The 21,628-nt window shown below is 30.2% G+C and overlaps 3 protein-coding genes and 1 non-coding gene across 6 annotated transcripts; 3 read left to right on the plus strand and 1 right to left on the minus strand.

Moving 5' to 3' along the window:
• Positions 1–5,338: 5,338 nt before the first annotated feature.
• Positions 5,339–6,420, plus strand: LOC127245346 (uncharacterized). Its single transcript, XM_051266181.1, has one exon. The coding sequence runs from the start codon at positions 5,470–5,472 to the stop codon at positions 6,256–6,258; it is 789 nt and encodes a 262-aa protein (XP_051122138.1). The 5' UTR covers positions 5,339–5,469; the 3' UTR covers positions 6,259–6,420.
• Positions 6,421–8,184: 1,764 nt separating this feature from the next.
• Positions 8,185–13,939, minus strand: LOC127247289 (F-actin-capping protein subunit alpha). Its single transcript, XM_051269128.1, has 10 exons — positions 13,660–13,939; positions 13,460–13,575; positions 12,395–12,484; positions 10,813–10,877; positions 10,085–10,246; positions 9,882–9,960; positions 9,691–9,768; positions 8,893–8,967; positions 8,765–8,800; positions 8,185–8,523 (listed from the first exon to the last, which is right to left on the minus strand). The coding sequence occupies exons 1-10, from the start codon at positions 13,772–13,774 to the stop codon at positions 8,407–8,409; spliced, it is 933 nt and encodes a 310-aa protein (XP_051125085.1). The 5' UTR covers positions 13,775–13,939; the 3' UTR covers positions 8,185–8,406.
• Positions 13,940–17,367: 3,428 nt separating this feature from the next.
• Positions 17,368–21,524, plus strand: LOC127246381 (sm-like protein LSM4). Of its 3 annotated transcripts, none has more exons than XM_051267709.1 (8): positions 17,368–17,526; positions 17,731–17,793; positions 17,899–17,940; positions 18,564–18,662; positions 18,763–18,840; positions 19,692–19,728; positions 20,403–20,561; positions 21,306–21,524. In XM_051267709.1, the coding sequence occupies exons 2-8, from the start codon at positions 17,791–17,793 to the stop codon at positions 21,326–21,328; spliced, it is 441 nt and encodes a 146-aa protein (XP_051123666.1). In that variant the 5' UTR covers positions 17,368–17,526; positions 17,731–17,790; the 3' UTR covers positions 21,329–21,524. The 3 variants fall into 3 exon arrangements, with proteins under 3 accessions (XP_051123666.1, XP_051123675.1, XP_051123683.1); XM_051267718.1 differs by having other exon boundaries at positions 17,408–17,526; positions 17,763–17,793; XM_051267726.1 differs by having other exon boundaries at positions 17,418–17,526; positions 17,753–17,793.
• Positions 19,319–19,429, plus strand: LOC127246999 (small nucleolar RNA snoR127). Its single transcript, XR_007837792.1, has one exon. It is a non-coding gene; the product is annotated as a small nucleolar RNA snoR127 (small nucleolar RNA).
• Positions 21,525–21,628: the final 104 nt, after the last annotated feature.

Consider the following 21,628-nt stretch of genomic DNA (forward strand, 5'->3'; position numbering starts at 1 on the left):
AATAGAAAATAATACTATAAAAATATAAATACAATTTTGATTTTAATTGAATATTTTATAAACTTAAATAATAATTTAGTGGGTTTCTGGCCACACTTAATAAATATATGCTCAATAAATTTAATAAATTAAATTTCAGATTTAATTTAACCAATAGTTCAAATAAATATTTAATGACTTTTTAACTCAAAAAATAATATTCTCCCCATCTTGTATGTATTATTCATTTATTTTTACAAATAAATTTTAAAATGTTACCATTTTATAATGTAAATACAATTAAAAAAAAATTCAAATTTACCCATAAACAAATTAGTTAAATAATGATAATGACATGTTTATAATAATATATACTACATAAAAAAAAAATAAAAAAATGTTTGTTGTTTTAAAGTTACGTGGGAAGTATAATTACTAGAAAATAAAATTATTTATATAATTTCAAGCAGATGAAAATAGCAAAATAAATTAATTAGTTCCGGAATGCAGGGAATAATAATAATAATAATAATAATAATAATAATATTATGCTGACAATATAATAGCTTTAAAATTGCTTATCATTGTGAAAATGAGATATCAAAGATTTTCCACTCCAATACTCCAAACCCTCATTTAATTGCCCCACCCCACCCCACCCCACCCCCCTTCTCACCTATAAATATGTGTGTATATGCCGCCACTCTTCTTATACACCAAATTCAAGCAAGAAAATTTTTCATATATATATATATATATGTATAGATACAGATATATAAAGATGGGTGTGTAGCTCTTGTTGGAGAAGCAGGGCACGTGCAAGTCTTCGAATCGTGTATACATTAATGTTGCATGGTAAAATGGCACGTGCTTGCTTTCTCCAACACGGGCTCCTCACCCCACATTGTTCTACTCGACAACGTATGTCAACGACGCATCATTGAAGAATATATATACATATATATATATATATACACATGTAAGTGTATATAGCTCCTACAAAGAATGCATTTTTTGTAAAAAATTTGAAAAATTTTAGTTTGAATTTGATATTAAAATAACGTATGATAGGATGTTTTGTGATAAAAAAAAAAAAAAAAAAAAAAAGTGTAATTTTTCAAAAAAATACAGCTTGGATTTGGAGTTAAAGAAACAAATCCTAACTTTTTTATAATTATTTTCTCTAAAAAAAATATCAAATTATTATAAGTTATATTATACTAAAAATAATTTATATTTAAAATATTACATTACTAGTACATTTATTTATATCATATGTTCAAAACATGGTACTCATCTACTCAAGTCTCAAATCTATAATTAAACAAACCTACAGCTAAGAGTAAAAATGGATATCTTTCATGATCCATAATAATAATAATAATAAATTTCATAAAGGTGCTCTGGTGGTGTGAAAAATTTATTTAAAATTATAGATTCAAACATTGATGCCTCAAGATGCATGTGTCATATATGGTAGCTACGCTTCTAATATTACTCAGTTCCAACTAATAAATATACTCTTTTTATTATTTTTTCATGTCTCACTAAAAAATAATTATCTTTTATTATAGTAAATATAATTAATATATAAATACACAAATATAATAAATTTTACAAAAGCACTCATTTTTTATTTTTTATTTATTTACAAGGATAAAAATGTCAAAATTATTTTGCATATATTTACTAATCAATAAAATATTATTATTTTTTTTATTTATTACTCTTTCCGTCTCACATAAATTGTCTATATTTTATACTTTCGTTTGTTTCACATAATTTGTCATTTCGTTTTTTTGAAATATGATTATACATTTCAATCATATTTTAAATTTTTTAAATTTTAAATTTTAACTAAATTATTTAGTTATTTTAATTTTAATCCATAATTATCTTTACTATATGATAATTATTTTTAATAATATAAATTTTAATTACTTATTAATTATATTTTACATAAATTTTGTATTTACAGTAATAAGCGGATATTACATGGGACGGAGGTGGAGTATAAAAAAAATAAAATAAATTGATAGTTTCAATCAACATGAATAAAATATACTAATTTCGTCCTATATTTATGTATCCATTTGTTTTTTGCACGGACTTTTATAAATATTATTATATTGGAATTAAATAAGAATAAAATAGAAATGACTAAAATAACCTTATTAGTATTGTATGATATAAAAGTAATGATATTTGTAAAATATATTGAAAATTATAAATGTATTTGTAATATTAAATAGATAGTACAATTCCTAAAAAAAAAAATAAATACTTTGTTATGAGATATAATAAAATAAAAAAAACAAGTACTTTGTTATCCAACCGAGATAATATATTAAGGGTGTGTTTGTTTGAGGGATTGGATTTTTTTTTACTATTCATCCAATTTTTTCCCTCCAAAAACATCAAATCAAACACCTATTTTTTATTTTTTATATTATAATAAAAATCAATTTTACATTCAAAACATCACATCAACACCTATTTATATCACATCATACAACTATTCAAATTCAAAATTTTTACTATTCAAATCCCAACTCAAAATCTAAACCTCCAAACAAACACACCCTAAAAAATTATGTCAAGCAAAATTTTGTTGGATGAATAAATTCTATAATTAATTAAAAATAAATAGATACAAATTTGAATGGAGCGAATAAAGGTTAGAGGAGAAATATTCAAGCACGCATGCCGAATTGGTGCACGTGACAAACATCAATAAATATACATATACATATATATATATTTATAATTGCCTCTGAGCGTGTTTCTTGTCTTGCGTCGCAAGTAATCATCATCACCCTCCACAACATTTTTCTTTGCCTCTTTGCTACATCAATCTTTCGTGAGCATGCCTCTCTCTCTCTCTCTCTCTCTATATATATAATATTTTTATAATAATACTTTATAAAAATAAAAATAAATATATTTTTATTCAAATTGTGCATAGAGAATTAAAATACTCCCTCCGGCCCCGGATATCGTATCTGCTACACCATAAACACGTGTAATTAGTAGATAATTAAGAATATATTAGTAAAAATAATTATCTTATAATATATATAATTATAAATTAAAATTAAGATAACTAATTAGTTTAATTAAAATAAAAAAAAAATTAAAATTTAAAATGAGATTAAAGTGTGTAATTATTTTTCAAAAAAGAAAAATGACATAATATATAGAACGGACAGAAACGGCAATGTGGACATGGTATCTGAAACGGAGGGAGTAAAAATCAAAGACAACAATAGGTACACATGATCTCTCTGTACACTATATATATATATAAAATACTCCTTTTGTCCTGATTATTGTGTTCTGTAGCCATCAGAATTAAAGAGAAGTATAATTGTATTATAATATAAATAATTATTGATTAAAATTAAAATAATTAATTAGTTTAATTAAAATAAATAAATTTATAAATTTAAAAATTTAAATAAAATATATATTTTTTAAAAAACTAACATTAGATGTGAGATAGATATAAAAATATTTTTAATATTAAATATAATAATGCAAAAAATAAATGATACTGATTTTATAGTACGAATGTACTATTTGGTTTTGGTTTTAAATGTAAATTATTACTATTAAGATTGTACAAATTCAATACATATATATTTATAAATTATTTGAATTTTTATTTAAATGATACTTTAATATTTTGTTATATAAAATGATTTTATTGAGAATTTATAATTAATAATATTGTAAAAAGTTCAATTGAAAAAAAAAATAGCAATTGATATGTTATTTCTTAGAAAATACTGTACTAAAATTTATTAATGTAATATTTAGATAAAATATGTAGTAGTATATAATTTGAATACCTATATATATATATTTTTTAAAAAGGTAAATTATTAAATTTTAAATTTGGATAATAAATTAAACGACTGTGAATTAAGTGGTGGGGTGGTGTACGGACAAAGACTTGCAGAGAAAGTAAAGGCGGTAAGAGCACGTTTCATGCTGTCCGTACCGATTCGCTTTGCCTCTTGAAAGATTTGCTGTCGGCACTGCACCCACCCCGGCCCGCTTTTCCAATTTATTTGTCCACTTTGTTTTAATAAATATAGAAATTTTATAATTTATAATTTTATAATTTTAATTATTTTAATTTTAATTTATAATTAATTTTATTAATATATTTTTTAATAACTAATTATATTTTATCTAAATTCTTCTATCTATACTAAACATGATACAAAAGTGAAACGAAAAGAGTAATAGTTATGTTCTCTCTAGTTTTTACGTCAAATTTACTTTTATTTTTTTATAGTATGTATTTTAAATTTACTTTATCATTAATTTTGACAAAATCAACAAATCAATTATAAAAAAAAAAAAAAAAAAAAAGAAGAAGAAGAAGATTTAGAAATATGAGAGAAAAAGTGTATAAATTTTGTAAGAAAATTTAGATGGGCCTTTAGATCATTCAGATTTGTCAGGGGTTGGATCTCTGTTGCGTGGAGGCCTTAATTTCCAGGGCCAGAGCTCTCCTTGTTACTTATGTTTCCTTGTTATTCGTTTGACGGATTTGACCGGATTTTTACTATTCATCAATATTTTTTTTTTAAAAACTATCAGATTAAATATATTTTTTTTATAGTATATTAAAAAATAATTTTACATTTAAAATATTACAACAACTTCTATTTATATCATAGTATATCATTATTTCAATTCAAAATTTTTACTATTCAAATTTCAACTCAAAATTCAAACCCAAAATAGTTCCACAAGTAAAAATTTTCGCTAAAATTATCATCCGGTGTTGGAGTTGCCACGCTAGTCTGCCGTTGCTGACGTGGCGTTGACGCAAGTGACACGTCATTGACACATAGATGCCACGCCAGCGACACGATGAATTTTTTTTTACAAGATATCTTGGTAAACTATTTTTTGTCTCGTATATGATCATTTTTATCAATTTTAAGACATTTAAATGGATTTTATTTCAAAATAGTCTTGTATGTAAATTTTTTCGCTAAAATAATCATTCGATGTGGCATCTATGTAGCGTTGACATATTAACCAATATAGCTAGCGAGTCCGGCACAGAAAAATTATTTTAGTAAAAAAGTTTTACTTATGAAATTATTTTGAAACAAGATCCACTTAAAATTCTAAAATAATAAATAAATCATATAGCGGGACCAAAAAAATCAATTTACCCTTTTTAAAATTTTAGTAGCATTTATTTTTTAATGTTATAGGAGTATTAAATAATTATATCTTCAAATGATATTATTAGCTGAAACATTACTATTCTCTAATATTTACTTTGAATCCAATAATAATGATAACATTATTTTTGGCAGAAACAGCCCCACAAGACTCGCTCAAACGGTCCGTACAAACTCACCAATTCTTCCTAACAAAATGGACCTTTCCAATATTTCTAACTAATAACCGTTAATTTAATTTCTCCATTTTCGTTCCCTTCCCCAAAGTTACTTTCCGACGATGCCATCCGAAAACGACGACGCCGCCGGCGACGGCCCCACCGCCACCGACGACGATAAAAAAACCGCGGCCGCGCCGCCGACCGAGAGCCGCACGCCGCTCGAAATCCTCCGCGACGACGGCGGCGCCGGCAGCCAAAAGGAACGCGACAAGCTCCGCCGCCGAAACTCCGGCAAAGGCGCCGCCTGGACGTCGAGCGTCCACATTCCGACGTCGGACATTCCCCTGAACAGCAAGAGCCGCAACATTTCCCGCCAGGCGTCGAACATCCTCGCCGGCCAGACCGCCGATCCCGACATCTCCGCCGTGCCGGACTCCATCTCGCCGGCGATCTCCGCCGCCGACAAGCCGGCCAAGCGTCTCGTGAGGGAAACAAACCTCGACGAAGAAGACGACGACGACGACGACGACGAAGAAAACGACAACGACGGCGACGGAGAATATTCTCCGGCGGCGGCGTCAGGGCAGCAGGCGGCGGAGCCGGTGAGGATGTCGCTGATGTCGCTGCTGGCGGAGACGGACGAGCAGCTGGGGTCCGGCGGGCTGGCGTACATGATGGAGGACGACGACGAGGACGACGACGACGACGGCGACGGCGAGGACGACGGCGGCGGCGGCGAGGGGGCGGAGTATAATAGCTGCTGTGTGTGTATGGTGAAGCATAAGGGGGCGGCGTTTTCGCCGTGCGGACATTCGTTCTGCAGATTGTGTTCGAGGGAGATGTGGGTCGAGAGAGGTAACTGTCCTCTCTGCAATAATTACATACTCGAAATTCTAGACGTATTTTGATTTTTTTATTTTTTTTAAAAAATGTTTTATTTTATTTTAGGGTTGATTAGGTTCATTGTACGATGATTTGTTGATCGTGTATGTTTGGGAATAAAGTGAGGGATTATGGGTTGTGTATTTTTTGGATGGGAAAAAAAGAGGTAGGGTTTGGATATGCCTTGTTTATACAGAGTTTGGAAAGTTTAAGAAAAAAAATAATATATATTCGATGTAATTTTAAAGAAAAAAAGAAGTAAATCTAATGTTACTTGATGAGTGATGAATAATGTGCATTAAAATTAAAAGAGGCTGTATTTTAAATGAATAATATTGGAATTTTTCTTTTACCGTAGTCGTTATCCAAAAGTGCGTACAGGCAAACATCCGCCGAACATGAAGGAGGATTCATGTTTTGAAAGTAAAAATAATACCTTCCTTCCTTCTTCGGATAAATTTAAAATATTTTGGTTCGCAAATACATATTAAAAAACAAAAAAGTGAGAGAAAATAAATTTAGAATATATAACATATTAAAAAACAAGAAAGTGAGATAAAATAAATTTAAAATATATGAGTTCGCTAGTACATATTAAAAAACAAGAAAGTGAGAGAAAGTATATTTATTTTGTAACTTAGAAATATTAATATGTGAGAGAAAGTGTAACTTAGAAATACTAATGTGAGGGAAAGTATATTTATTCTGTAACTTAGAAATATTAATATATTTTTTTGTAAGTAGAAATAATCAGTGTATACTATATATATTGTGTAAAAGTAGTGATAAAATAATAGTTGTAATTTCTATTTATTATTATTTTATTTTTTTCCATTTTTATGATTGAGGTGGGTTTGGATTAAAAAATTTTGTGGGTGGGTTTGTCTGGGAGTAGTTGAGCCGATACAAATTTTCGGTCTCTGTTCTATTCTCAACCCAAAATTTGCAAATGCAATTCTGTGCAGTTTTGCCTCTCTTCTTATTGATCATATTATTTTTCTGTGATTGTTAATGAAAAATTGATGTTGGATATGATGTATATCACCAGATATTACTATATTAATTCATTCTACACACAAAAGCATAATGCCAATTTGCAATTCTTTAATTTGTAGTATTAAAACTGCAGCTTTCTTTGGTTACAATATTTTGTGAAAAAATAATGATATGTTTTTATTAAAAATTATACTAACTAAATAGTTAGTATAATTTGAATTTGAAACTCAAAACAAACACGTAAGGGCGTTGTGAAGTTCTCAACCGCATATTTACAATACATACATACATACATATGTATATATATATAGTAACTATTGTTGCATTAAAAGAGGTTAACAGTTTGATGTCTAACTCAAATAGCTATTGATCTTCTACTTCTTTACCATTCTCAAATAAATTGACACTTATTTTCTGTATTGTTCTCACATTATTAATGTGGGTTTTTGACCTCATATCTGTATGTAATTTCATATAATTGCTTTATATTGATCAGCAAAGTTTATATTGCATTTACATATTTATGCCATTGTTCAACATTGTACTGATGTCTTATATTATAACATATTCTATATATATATATATATAATTAAATAGAGGTGTATACTAATATTTAACAGCACGATTCTAAAAGAAAATTAGCATACAATCCGCTCCATACATATTTTCCACTAGTATATATATACTTCACTTATTCGATAAAATTTGGACAAGATGTTAATTGTGATTGAATCAATTTTAACTTGACCTACATACAATCGAACCTAAATTTGAACTCAAGCTTGATGAGCTTTCAATGGATTAGATTGAGCCCAAGCCGAACATTCAATCGATTTTGGATGCTATTTAACTAGTTGACACATATATGTTGCTACTTATGCAAACAGCAATGAGAATCGAACGCCTAACTTCATAATGAACTGTGTAGATACAAGCACTAGAGCATCCTAGTTGAGTAGGTTACCCGGAAATTCAAATGCTTAATCCAAATTGTAACGGAAAATATTTGATTTGACGTGCATCCCACCCTACCGTTATCGCATACTTACAAACATATTAGTCCGAAATCGCAAACAAATAAAGGCATGGAGCCTCATAATAAGATTTGTCGATGCGGGCATTATAGAATGAAAGCAAAAATTGCGAGCGTAGGAAGTACAATAATTGGTTTACCTTGTTTATCCCTTTTTATTATCTAGTCCCAAGCTTTTCTGCATGTCTCTGGTCAGGCTGAATTGTAGGGTGTTATGCCATGGGAACAGCGTCCGTGTCACTGGAAGCTTCCTCCGAAGATCCTACATTGTTGCCACAGAAAAAAATTGCATGGTTAAGTTCTGTATTTACTCGGAAACTGAGAACAGACTGAAATTCCATCACATTGAAGAATATCAGAGCATTCTAAAGACTGGTGACTGTGACTTTGCCATTTTGTAGTCGTATATGAGAGTTCTTTTTTCTATCATTTAAGAAGCTAAATGGGGAGTGATTAACAAGAAAGTGGAGTTTTGTGAGGAATTTAGCAGAAAGAGCGAGTACCTTGAAAGTTGTGTCGGGGAGTTTTGCATAGGACACCTATAAAGGAAATTGTATTCATTGAAGAGAATCAGTGAACACTGAAATTGAAATTGTATGTTTGTGTGTTTGGAAAAAGAATAGGAGAATACCAGAAGAGAATTCAGGTACTCTGACTCGTGGTGCCGAATGATGCTTGTCAATGTAGTTGCACAATCATTAGGTAGCTGAAAATTCACACATTACCGACATTTTTTAATGACATTAGGACATAGATTTGTATTCATCATTTTGAATCCTTCGTGAATTTAAAACCACAAGACTTACCAAACAAGTCAAACAAAAGAGAATAATGTTTATTAATTTTGAGGGCTAAAAATAAAGCGCCATTTCAGATGCCTATCATTGTATATTGACATGATTATCATCAAGCATATGTTATAGGAAATATTATGCGCAAACAATAAGAGATTCTATATTTATATGTATATATATGTATATATATATCCATACAATGGATCATAAGTCACGAGCTCTTTCATATCCAGTTTCCCATTAGCTGGTTCTTTGTTAGACCATTACATAAGCATGGTTAGAGCTAGAAACAAGGATTGAAAAAGCATAAGGAATAAAAATGTTAGGTGTCATTTCAAATATATCATGCTGTGTGACACTTTTTTTGGATGATATAAACCTATGCACATAAAACAATAGAAAAAACTTAAATAATCATGTTAACAATTTGGATATGTTCACAACACCACTACTATGGACATCGAAGTAAGTAATAGCAAATTAGCAATGTTCCATGAAAATTGAAAATCTACACAAAAAATAATAGAACTTGCTACACCAACTCCTATGTGCAATCCATCAAAATATAAATCACGTTGTTGGAATCTGTTCAAAGAATAGAAACTAGAAATTGAAAATTTCCTTTCAAGCATTACCTGAAACATTGTGGAGTCCTTAAATTCATGCTTTGCATCTAATTGGACATTTCCTTCTTCAAAGTAATGTGCCTCAACCTTTTTGAAGTATAAGATGATATATATGATGTAAGGTTGTTTCCAAGATCAAGGAGCACCGTAACCCAAAAAAAATCTGTCATATGTTACTGCAAGAGCAAATGGAAGTCTACCTGCACTTTACCTCTGACTTCCACTAGTTGCAGCTCATCTTTAAATTCCATTTGCCATATTGATCTCCAACTTCCATTGCTGCACAGAACATAAGTAATAAGGTCATGAAAGATGCCCCAGAGGAACAACATATATAAGGCTAATCAAATAATGTCGGAAAGAGAGATCCTGACAGTAATGGTGTTTGACAGATTCTGCATACCAGAAATTCTGAGGGCTATGTCTAACAGCAGAAATTACAACAACAAGCCCAAAATTAGAGCCTGGCTCCTCCACGTCTTTACCACTGACACAATAAACTGAACTGACCCCTTTGGGGTATGCTTCACTAACATACTTGATAATCTCTGTGTCTAAGGCACACCTGCCAAAAAAGAATTTAGTATTTGCAAGAGAACAAAATTGTTCTGCAATAAGAATTAGTACTAAGAAAATGACAGAAGATTGCAAAACAGAAATGGAAAATAAGGAAACAAATGAACTAAAATCTTAAATCATGTAATCTAAACTTGAAAAGATACATTAATAATTAAAAAATAAATAAATAATCACTGTAATAAATTTCAGTAAGTTCTATTAATTTGTTCACTTGATTCTAGGATAAATGACCCACGTTTCTATTCCAGGTTCACAGTTCAGAACGATATATAAGTTGTTTTCAAAATCTCAGGAGAAGGGATTTTTGCTATGTGGATGCTGAATCAAATAACCACACTGCGGCTTTCTCTGTGGTTCTTAATTTAACTTTTCGCACTAATATTTTTCTTTTGTTGCCATCTTTGCATATCGTTCCGCTAAAATCTATATTTTAAATCTATAACCTTGACTATATTTTAGGGTGCTTTTCTAATTAAGGACTTCTCAGTGTGGTGCTTTTTAATTTGTGCAATACACAGTTAAAGAAAAAAAAATGGATCAAGTAAAGCATACCGATATTCCTCAATGTACGAGGAAGGAAGTTCTTCATCATTTGCTGGTCTAACATCTTCACAAACCTATTCAACAGAGCAGCCATTGTATAAAAACAATAATCTCTATTTATCTGATTTGCAATCATGTATTTTATGATTCTGTACCAGACGTCATACATTTATTAGCTAAAATAATATAGAGAACTTAAAATTCAAACCAAACCAAAACCACATCTCATTGAAGTGAATGCAGCCAGGCAATTCAAGTTTAGATGCATCAAGTGGAACATTCTTAACAGATTGTGGCTAAAAGGAATACTCTAAAATGGCAAAAGTCCATTACAGGTATAAGAGGTCAAGGGAGAAAATCCAAATATTGGAATGAACGTTAAGGTTTGATTTCCAATATATATTAATATTGTAGTCACTAAAGAAAAATGCAAAAAATCAATTTTGGTTAGATGATTCAAGTTAGGTTCATTCATATTTCATGGGTGCTGTTTAATAAAAACCATATGAAATAGGGCAGTCAAACAAGATTGTGTTCTAGTTCTACTTCATGGGTGTTGTTTAATAAAAACCATACTAAATAAGGCAGTCAAAAAAGATTCGTGTGTTCTAGTTCTACTTCATGGGTGTTGTTTAATAAAAACCATACTAAATAAGGCAGTCAAAAAAGATTCGTGTGTTCTAGTTCTACTTCATGGGTGCTATTTAATAGAAATAAAGATATATAACAAACTCAAAAAGTACTTCTCCAGTTGGCTATATACATTATTTAAAAGCTATTGCATCCCAGTCCAACTCCTGTAAATGGAGGAGGCCAAATGATTACTATATAAAGATATATAGCCAACTCAAAAGGTACTGCCCCAGTTTACAGAACATGGATTGCTTGCAAAATGCACCATGAAGAAGCAAATAAGATCTTAAAGAACATTCAAGCCGCGTATCTCAACAAACTAACGATTACTTTAACATAGATTTCCAAACCAGTACATGATGATGATGAACATATATGCCATAAAGGGTGGTTTTCATGAGTTTAATATCCTCTTGAATTCAGTTGGGCACAAAATTATGCATCGCGATACTTATAGTTATCACATACCCTATGAAAAAGCCACGTTTTACTTCTCATAATTCAAATGCATTACCTTCATATTCTATTGTTGGCACATTCTTATCATGTCTAATTTTCTTACTGAGAAATATGCATTGATTAATTGCTTATTCTTTCTGTATGAAATTATAGAGCTAGCTATGGCATAAAATCTACTTCGCGCATTCCTCTATAAACTTGAATTACATACCTACTTTAATAGAGCTGAAGGACATTTGATTAATCATTTAATGATTTTCTTATTACTGGTTCTTATGGTAAATTGTCCTTTAATTTCCATTAGATCAGATGATCAACCTCAATTTTACAGGCTAAAACATACATCCTAAGAGTTTCCAGATTAATGCAAGGTAAATGACACAGCAAAAAACTGGACAACATAGCAGCATTAGCATGTTCAAAATCCTTGTAAATATAATATATATTATAATCCTGAAAGAAGATTCAATAACCATGAGAGAAAGAATGTCCATTGTACCTGTTTTACATGATCAACTATCGCAACCTGTGCAGTCCTAGGATCTATATATTGATTCTTATCAATCTCACTATAAGATGTTACCAGAACCTGAAAAATAATAGAACATGTCTGAGATCAAAAGCCATAAAAATCATACCAAACTGTGCTTCATCAGGACATCAGTCAACAACGGAGAAAATGTGAACTTATAAATTTAACACAATTCCAACAGTAACATAAAGCTACCATCAATTATTGCTAGGCAGCTGAGGCTACAACGTCTTAGAATAATGGCCTTAGAGCTAGAAGAGCTTGGTGTCACATAAGAAGTCTCCAGCCTTCCACCCATAGTTGAGAAACTTATTTATCAATTTTTATTTTTTTTTATATAGCCACTAAACAAGTATCAATAATGCAACAGCCATCAGAACACATATTCATCAACCAGACTTTTTAAAAAATATATATCACATCAAATAAATAAATTTACTTATATATTACATCAAAAACTCTATTTCTATACAAAAACAAGACATTCTAACACATCTATATCACATAACATACCTATTTTTTATTCTAATCTCTTACTATTCCCAAAACTCTCCGAAATTCAATAGACTTCCAAAACATATCTAACCACAAACAAGGTCTTGAGACCTCCACAATAACCAACTCACAAGAATCATGTTTAGAACAATTTTGCAGCATTTATCACCACAATGTATTATAGGAAGCTGGGCATGCAAAATAAACAAGTTAATCAAGAGCAGTTATTATCTAACAATAAACTAAGAACAATTTGAAAAATTCTCTATAAAACCACATAAATTAGTTTGCCGATTAATCCAAATCATCATTTCTAACTCACTACGTGAGGAGAAGAGAATTGCTTTTGCTTCCACCAATAGTTTTCGGGAAAAAATTGCTACCTAGGAATAACACAGTGACAAACTACAGCATCACACCATCGAGCAATAAACTCTAAAAAATTACAGTTAACTTCGCAAGAAACGGTCTAGATTCTAGAACCAAACAAGCGATAGCTGTATATAGGGGAACTTGCAAAGGGACATTCGCGATTACCTCACCGCTTCTATCGGGAAATTCAAGGCAAATCATATGCGATTTATTGTACAGATGAAAAGCCTCCGCTGCAGCGGTTCTGTACAGGCTCTCGCTCTTCACAACCGCCCTAATATCTGCACACATTCTCAGAACGCAAAGCATTAATGCGCAGAATCTGCACATTTGGGAGCAAAACATGAAAATCATTAGTTACTAACCTTTGGCGACGTATTGGATTTCGCCGGGGGGAGAATTGAGGAGAAACCACTTGGCGATCTCGATTTTCTGCTTGTCAGTGAGCTCCGACGCCGGCTCGTCGTTGTCCGACGACATCTCCGGAGATCCCGAAAAGTCGAAAAGCAGACGGTCTCCCACTCCGTATCGATTGGATTGGAATGGATTGGATGGAAGTGAAGTGAGATTTGGTTGTGGAGTTTTGCTTCTTGTTCAACACAATCCCATTCCCATCTGTAAAGGCAGTTTGGGTGGGGCTTTGTGTTGAAATGATTTTGATTGACATGATCATTTTACATTTAATTCATGAGTAAAATTTAAGGAGAAAATTCGTGGACTATTTAATTTTAAGCAATTGTACCATATTGTTGTTTTGATTTTAATTTCTTTTTTAAAATATGATTTTTAATATATTTATTTTATTTTTGTACGAATGTAATGTTCAACATAAAATAATAAGATTTTATTTTTATTATTTTTATTTTTATTTTTTATTGATATTATTCTCTATATCTCATTTAAAACATTAGTTACTTTTGATTATCATTTTATCTTGTATCTAGATACACTTCTTAGATGTCAATTGATAAATGTCATTAAATTTGAAAGCAGAATTTTTTGTTGAGTCGAAATGTCACAAATATTTATATAGACTTATATTTTGATAATAATTATTAATTCACAATTAATCCACTATATTTAATTTGAAAATATATTTGGAGGTCTTTCGATTTTGAATAATCAACAAAGTTGATGAATTTTTCAAAATCACGAATCGGATTCCGAAAGTGAAAATAGAGAAGGAGATGATGATGGAGAAAACAAACTTATTCACAGGCAGCAATGTAGAATGAGCGACGAGTTATTGCGATAGACTGTCTTCTTGTGTTCAAGAAGACTAAAGTGTGTTTCTTTTGATGAGTTTGAAAAAAAAAAATGATTTGGATTTAACATAAAAATAATATTTGATAGAATATTTTGTTAGTTAAAAAATACAAAATGTAAATATTAAAATTCGGAAAAATTAACTTAAAGAAACATATCCTAAGTTGTGTTAGAATTTGCATTTATGTTCTACCTTATTTTTATTCTAGTTGAGACTACATTTCCATTCAACTAAAGAATTCACTATTTAGATTTGATTATTAGATTAATTGATTTTATTGATTATATTAATAGGGCTGCCCTTGGCCTGGTTGAAAAGAGCGTCCGCATATGATCCAGTTTAAATTAAGGTTCATTATTTATTTATTTTATGTATAAATTATTTTGACTAATGTATTGCTAGAATAACATGACTTGGTGGTTATTAGTATTTTTTTAGGTTTGGAGTTCAAACTCAAATACCTTCAAATTTTAAAATAATATTTTTTTTGAAAATTTATTTTCTTTAATTATTTATATTTTATTATAGATAAAATACATTATTTATATATATTTAGGGTCTCCTAATTTTTATTTTAAAATTGTTAATATTAATACTATTATTGATATTTTATCTAAAATTTTTATAAAAATATTATTTTATTTAATAATTTATATTTAATTATAGGTTTAAAAAAATTGGATTAGATGATTTATATATATATTTAGGGGTCTTTTATTTTTGTTTTAATTATCTTTTTGCACTAAAAAAATAATAAATATTAGACAAAATTATTAGTAGGCAAAATTATCAATAATTCATATATGATTTCGAAAGTCAGTGTAAATCTTATGTATACTTTAAAAATGATATGAACCCTCTTATATTTTAAAAAAACTTTCAATGAAACTCATTTATATATATTTTTTGGTGATAAGAATATAACTTTCCATCTATATTTTTTGCATTGCGGGAATTTTATATAACATTTGTTAAGATATAAGAGAGCATTACGCAATTTGTAAAGTATATGAAAAAATTATGCTAAATTTTGAAATTAAATTTATACTAAAAAAATATTTTTTTATTTCTATTTTATTATAAGTAAAAAATATTATATATATATATATATTTAAGGGTCATGACTTTTATTTTGCCTCGAGCTTTCGAAAGTCAGGAACAACTTGTTTATCCATCATATATTGTATTTGAGAGTTATGTAATATAGACTTTTTATTTTGAATATGATAGTATAAAGCAAAATTTTAAATGTCTATAAATTATTACAATAAAACAATACGCACATTAAATTCAACTTGAAATAAATAGTTTGACAAAAAAATAGCGAGTGTTTTTATTTAAAAAATATATATTATTATTTATCTAATTCTTTATATTTTGTATAAATATATATATTTTCAAAAATTATTTCACTAAGGGTGTATTTGTTTGGGGATTTAGATTTTGAGTTGGGATTTGAATAGTAAAAATTTTAAATTTGAATAGTTGTATGATGTGATATAAATAGGTGTTGGTGTGATATTTTGAATATAAAATTGATTTTTAGTATAATATAGAAAATAAAAAATGTTTGAGTTGATATTTTTTGGGGAAAAAATAAAATAAATAATGTATTTAAAATCCAATCTCCAAATAAATGCACTCTAAATAAACATATTTAGGGTGTGTTTGTTTGGGGGTTTGGATTTTGAGTTGAGATTTGAATAGTAAAAATTTTGAATTTAAATAGTTGTATGATGTGATATAAATAGGGTTTGATGTGATGTTTTGAATGTAAAATTGATTTTTAGTATAATATAAAAAATAAAAAATAGGTGTTTGATTTGATGTTTTTGGGGGAAAAGAATTGAATGAATAGTGGAAATCCACCAAAATCCTTCAAACAAACACACCCTTAGATACTTATTGATATTTTATTTTATTTTTTAAAATATTCAAATATAATTCAAAATATCGCAGACAAACATTTTGATTGTTATTTTTTAGATTCTACCAAAAAATTTTAATATTTAATTTTTTTATCTTTCTAAAAAATATGAAATCAAATAATAATAATTATTTTTTTATTATATTAAAAAATTATTTTACATTTAAACAATGGTATAATTTTAAATTTGTACTATTTAAAAATTTAAATTAAAAAATTTAAATTTCACAGACAAATATATTCTTTGATATTTTCATTATTTTAATTTTAAATTTTTATTTAATTTTTAAATTAAATAATAATACTCCCTCGGTCCCATAGCGTTTATTTTTTTCAAATAAATTTTTAAATTTTAGTATTATATTATATTTTAATAAAAAAACAAAAATATCTATTATATAATATAAACATAGTAAAATTTGTATATATATTGTAAATTAAAATAATATTTATTGTATTAAATAGATAATAATATTACTAAATTAGAAAACAATAATATTGTTTAGAGATAGAGACAAAAGTAAAAAATGACAATATTCCACAGAGGTATTAGGGTGTGTTTGTTTAGGGGATTGAATTTAATTTATATTATTCATTCCATTTTTTTCCCCAAAAAAATATCAAATCAAGCATCTATTTTTTATTTTTTATATTATACTAAAAATCAATTTTATATTCAAAACATCAAATCAACACTTATTAATATCACATCATCCAACTATTTAAATTCAAAATTTTTACTATTTAAATCCCAACTCAAAATTCAAATCCCCAAACAAACACACCCAAAGTATTTTTTAAAAAAATGAATTTGAAATCAAAACAAAACAGATCCCAAATCCTCGGGACCTCAAGTCTCAATTTCTGGAGCAATATCGAGGAAATATGGGGCAGGTTATATAAACCACAAAAGAAGGAGGACACAATAGAAAGTTTCAAATCATACTAAAACCCTCCTTGCACCTACATCGACCCGCCATTGCAGCGTCCGTATTCTCTCACAGCATTCGTTTGGTTGCCTGAGCAGATTCGGCTGCGGTATGCTCGCCTGTCACCTTTTTCTTTTTTGTTCTCTAGTAGCTCTCTTAGATTTGTATGCGCACTCTTACTCATGTTGGCTTCGTTTTGCCGTTTGAAATCGGGCAATGTTCTATTGTAGCGGCGTGCTCTGAATTTTCTGTTTTATTGTGCATTATATTGGACGCGATTTGAGATTTCAATTGCTGTTTGTATCTTCGCTAGGGTTTTGTTGATAAGTGCTCAGTTTCTCGCAGGCCGTTCGATCTTGCGTATCAGAAAACAATGGTTTGTCAATGGCTTTCTCATCCTTTTTTTTTTCGACCTAGCATTTAATTATTTCCGATGATGAGAGGCTTTTTGTTAATTTTTTCTTCTTTTATTTCATTTCAGTTGCCACTTTCGCTACTGAAGACTGCCCAAGGGCATCCCATGGTTAACTTTTGTTTCCTCCCTTCTTATTCCTGTTGATGTGTAATCTAGTTATACTAGTAAGATTATATAATTGCTTAAGCATCTCTTTGGTGTAGGAATTTTCATGCCTAGTAAATTCAATTGAAATAACTTCTGTAGAGCTGACTATAAATTCTGACCTCTTGATTGTGTAGGCAGTAGGTTCTTAAATGTTGACATGCTGTTGTCTAATTGTGGTAGAAAGCACAAAACATATGATCAAAACGAAGAACTAGAGTTTATTTTGTAAAACCTGATTGAAATTACTCAAAACTAAAGTTGTTCTATTCATAGAGCTAGAAGCAACTGAGAATGTTTAAAATAAGGAAGTTTAGTAACAGACTTCACTAGGCTAAGAAAGTCCAACCAAACTAAAACAAAGTCTTATTGATCTGGTAAATGCATTGAACAGATTCACGGGCATGGTTTACACGGTTTGTTATGTTGGTGCATCTGGAAATAAATTATTTATGGAGAAGCATTAAGAGAATGAAGTGGCATATGTGCTGTATGAATGTGACTTAAAGAACATCTATTCTGATCAGTAAATTAAATACACACACATGCTATTTTTGGCACTTATACACTCTTTCGTGTATTGACAGTTAGTGGAGCTGAAAAATGGGGAAACCTATAACGGGCATTTGGTGAATTGTGATACTTGGATGAATATTCATCTTCGTGAAGTGATTTGTACTTCAAAGGTTCTTGGTTCCCTAAGTACTTTCAATTGAATCATCCTTTGAATTTCACAGAGTTTGTTATTTTTTGTGGTATGCTTATAATTAAAATTTATTCTTACAGGACGGAGATAGATTTTGGAGAATGCCAGAATGCTACATTCGTGGCAATACAATTAAGTACCTCCGAGTTCCGGATGAGGTATGATCATTTTTCTTGGTTACATTGTACTGAGTATTCTCCAGTGCTAAATATGTTAATAGACAGAGATTTATTTAATTTTCCCTTACCCTACCCAACAGTTTGATGGCGCCAGAAGATGTCTCACTTTACCAAGTTTTAGTTAAATCTTAATTTATTAATTACGCACACAAGAATGGTTCTTCTGGTAGAATACTATCCCTGCAGTGACACATACCTATCTCCGAATTGAATTCATTCATGTGGAGATGTCATCTTGCTGGTAGACTTATTACCCCAGATCTCAGTTGTATATGCTCATGCTTTTATTGCATTAAAGTAGTGAAGAATGATGTGCGCTATCTATAGTAAAATTTTTAAGTTTGCTGGGAAGTAGGAAATTAGTATATAAAGGTTAAAAAGTACACTTGTAACCGTCAGTTGATTAGATTGCGGTAATTATTTTTCATTGCTCATAGACTGACATCTCTTGCATGCTCTGGAATGATGTGCCTTAGCCAAATCAGACATTGTTGTGCTCCAAAAGGTAGCGTCTAAAGCACGCTTGCCAAATGTCAACTGGATGCTTTTATTTTTAATCTTGTCCAGTGGCAGTAGCTTCAACTGAAGCAGGCACCTTTTGTTGAAGCGCATCAATCTGACGACAAAAATAGGGATTGGTTGTTAGCTGACCAGGGCCCTTTTTCAGCTTCATTTAATGTTTTGTGTTACAATAACAGTAACCAAAATGCCAGAATGCTTTTTATGTCTCTAGGTTGATTATGCGCATATATTCCAGCTGTTTGCTTTTGTTTCTCCCTGCAGCGATATTCAGTTTTATTTTCTGTAATTCTGTTTGTATGATTTTCCAGGTTATTGATAAAGTAGAAGAAACAAAGAGTCGTTCAGGTATCTAATACTGCCCTTGATACTGTTTCGTGTTTTTGAAACAAAATGCTGAAGATTCAATTTGATTCAGATATCATCTTCATTTGTTATCTGATCTCTATGTCCCAGTTCCAGTAGAGTTGTTTCACCTATGGCAGTACTACATCCTGCCACAGATAGTGTGAATCTCAAGTACCATTTTTATAGTTAAAAAAAATATCATGTTTGAACTTGCATGGATCATCATCCTGGTTCGAATTGGGAGATTAATTTTGTTACTTACCATTTTACAGTTCAGAAACAATATGAAAATTTTAGGGGCAGCAAGTAGATACCTTTTCAAATAAATTTCAAAATTAGGGCGTGGAGCAATTTTTATGAGATTTCCTTCATAATGTCTTTATTCGAGTCTTGAGTGGCCAAGTTATATTCTGTCTTTGTTCTGTGTTAAAAATACATCTTGAATGGATTTGCTGCAAATGACACCCAGTACGATAAAAATATGTTTCATTTACAATACTTGTTCAGCATTAGAGAATAATCAATCAACCAAGGTGTTGAATACTTGATTAAGAATCAAGTTGTCTGATGTGCATGTAGTATGTTTAATCGCTTACAATTGTGCAAATAAAGTTGAATACGTTGGATGTCAAAATGCCTTATTCATCATTCTTTGTTTCCTTTTCAAATTCCAGATAGAAAACCCCCTGGAGTTGGGCGTGGAAGAGGAAGAGGTAGGGATGACATTAATGCCGGCAGACCAAAGGGAATTGGGCGTGGTGTAGATGATGGAGGTTCTAAAGGTGGAGGGCGAGGAAAGGGTGTGGCTGGCAACAAGCCTTCTGGCGGCAGAGGTATAATTTACATTCTACCATTTTCAAAGTAGAAGTAGCATTTGCGAGCCTTCTTACGAAAATGTAGGTTTAGGACAACTCATTTGGCTTAACTGGGAAAATGGGGGAAACTATGAAATAGATTGTCCAAAGAGAAAGCTCATGCTGATCTTAGCTATTGAATCAGAACATGGAAGTCCAAATCTAGAAACTGTATGAATATATATAAATATATATTAGAGTGAATTATTACATGGAAGTCCACATAGTTCTTAAGCTATCTAGTCATTGCATGGACGTCCAAATCGAGAAACTCTACGGCTACATTAGAAAATAAGAGATGAGCGAATGTTGGCCCCCTTTGATACTTTTCATTTAGCAAAACTACTGTGGATTATATATTACCAATTCTCGAGGTGTGATTGGATGCTATTGTTAATCTAGGTTTAGAATACCCTGGTAATTTAGGCTCAGTTTACATACGCAAATTTTAAACTTTTGACACATTCATATACACTAATTTTTTCAAAAAATATTACATCAAATATCGCTTTTTTTTTCTTTTTTTTTTTTTTTTTTTTTACAAAACATTGCATCAAACTTGTGGGACTAATTTTTTATATTCAACTTAAAACAATGTCCACCCATTAAGAATGGTCGTTAAACCAAGTAATATCATCTTTTTTTTTTTTTTTTTTTTTTTTTTTGTCGATGATGTTACTTGTTTCCTCATTGTCTAACTTGCGTGTTGAATTCTAACAATAGGTGGTGGGCGCGGACGCGGCTGATCTCTATCAAGGGTGGTACAGATGTGTGAAGAATCCTTACATTGTTGGTTGGCACATGATCTGTTTTGTGGTCTCAGACTTCTTAAGGTAAAAGACAAAACTGGATATGTAAGATAAGGCAACCCTTATTGTTTTAACTAACAATGTAAGGAAGCTATTATTGGTTTTTGTGTGTGTTTTGATGTTTGTTGAATAAGTTTGACTTCGTATAATATAGACAGAGTTGTTAAACAAGCCGAGCGAACTTGAGAATATATTGTTGGTGCTAAAATGATGGTTTGAGCTTGGCTACTCAACTTC

Source organism: Andrographis paniculata, unplaced genomic scaffold (assembly GCF_009805555.1).
Source record: "Andrographis paniculata isolate CXL003 unplaced genomic scaffold, ASM980555v1 Contig10END, whole genome shotgun sequence".
In the NCBI taxonomy this organism is placed as follows: domain Eukaryota; kingdom Viridiplantae; phylum Streptophyta; class Magnoliopsida; order Lamiales; family Acanthaceae; genus Andrographis; species Andrographis paniculata.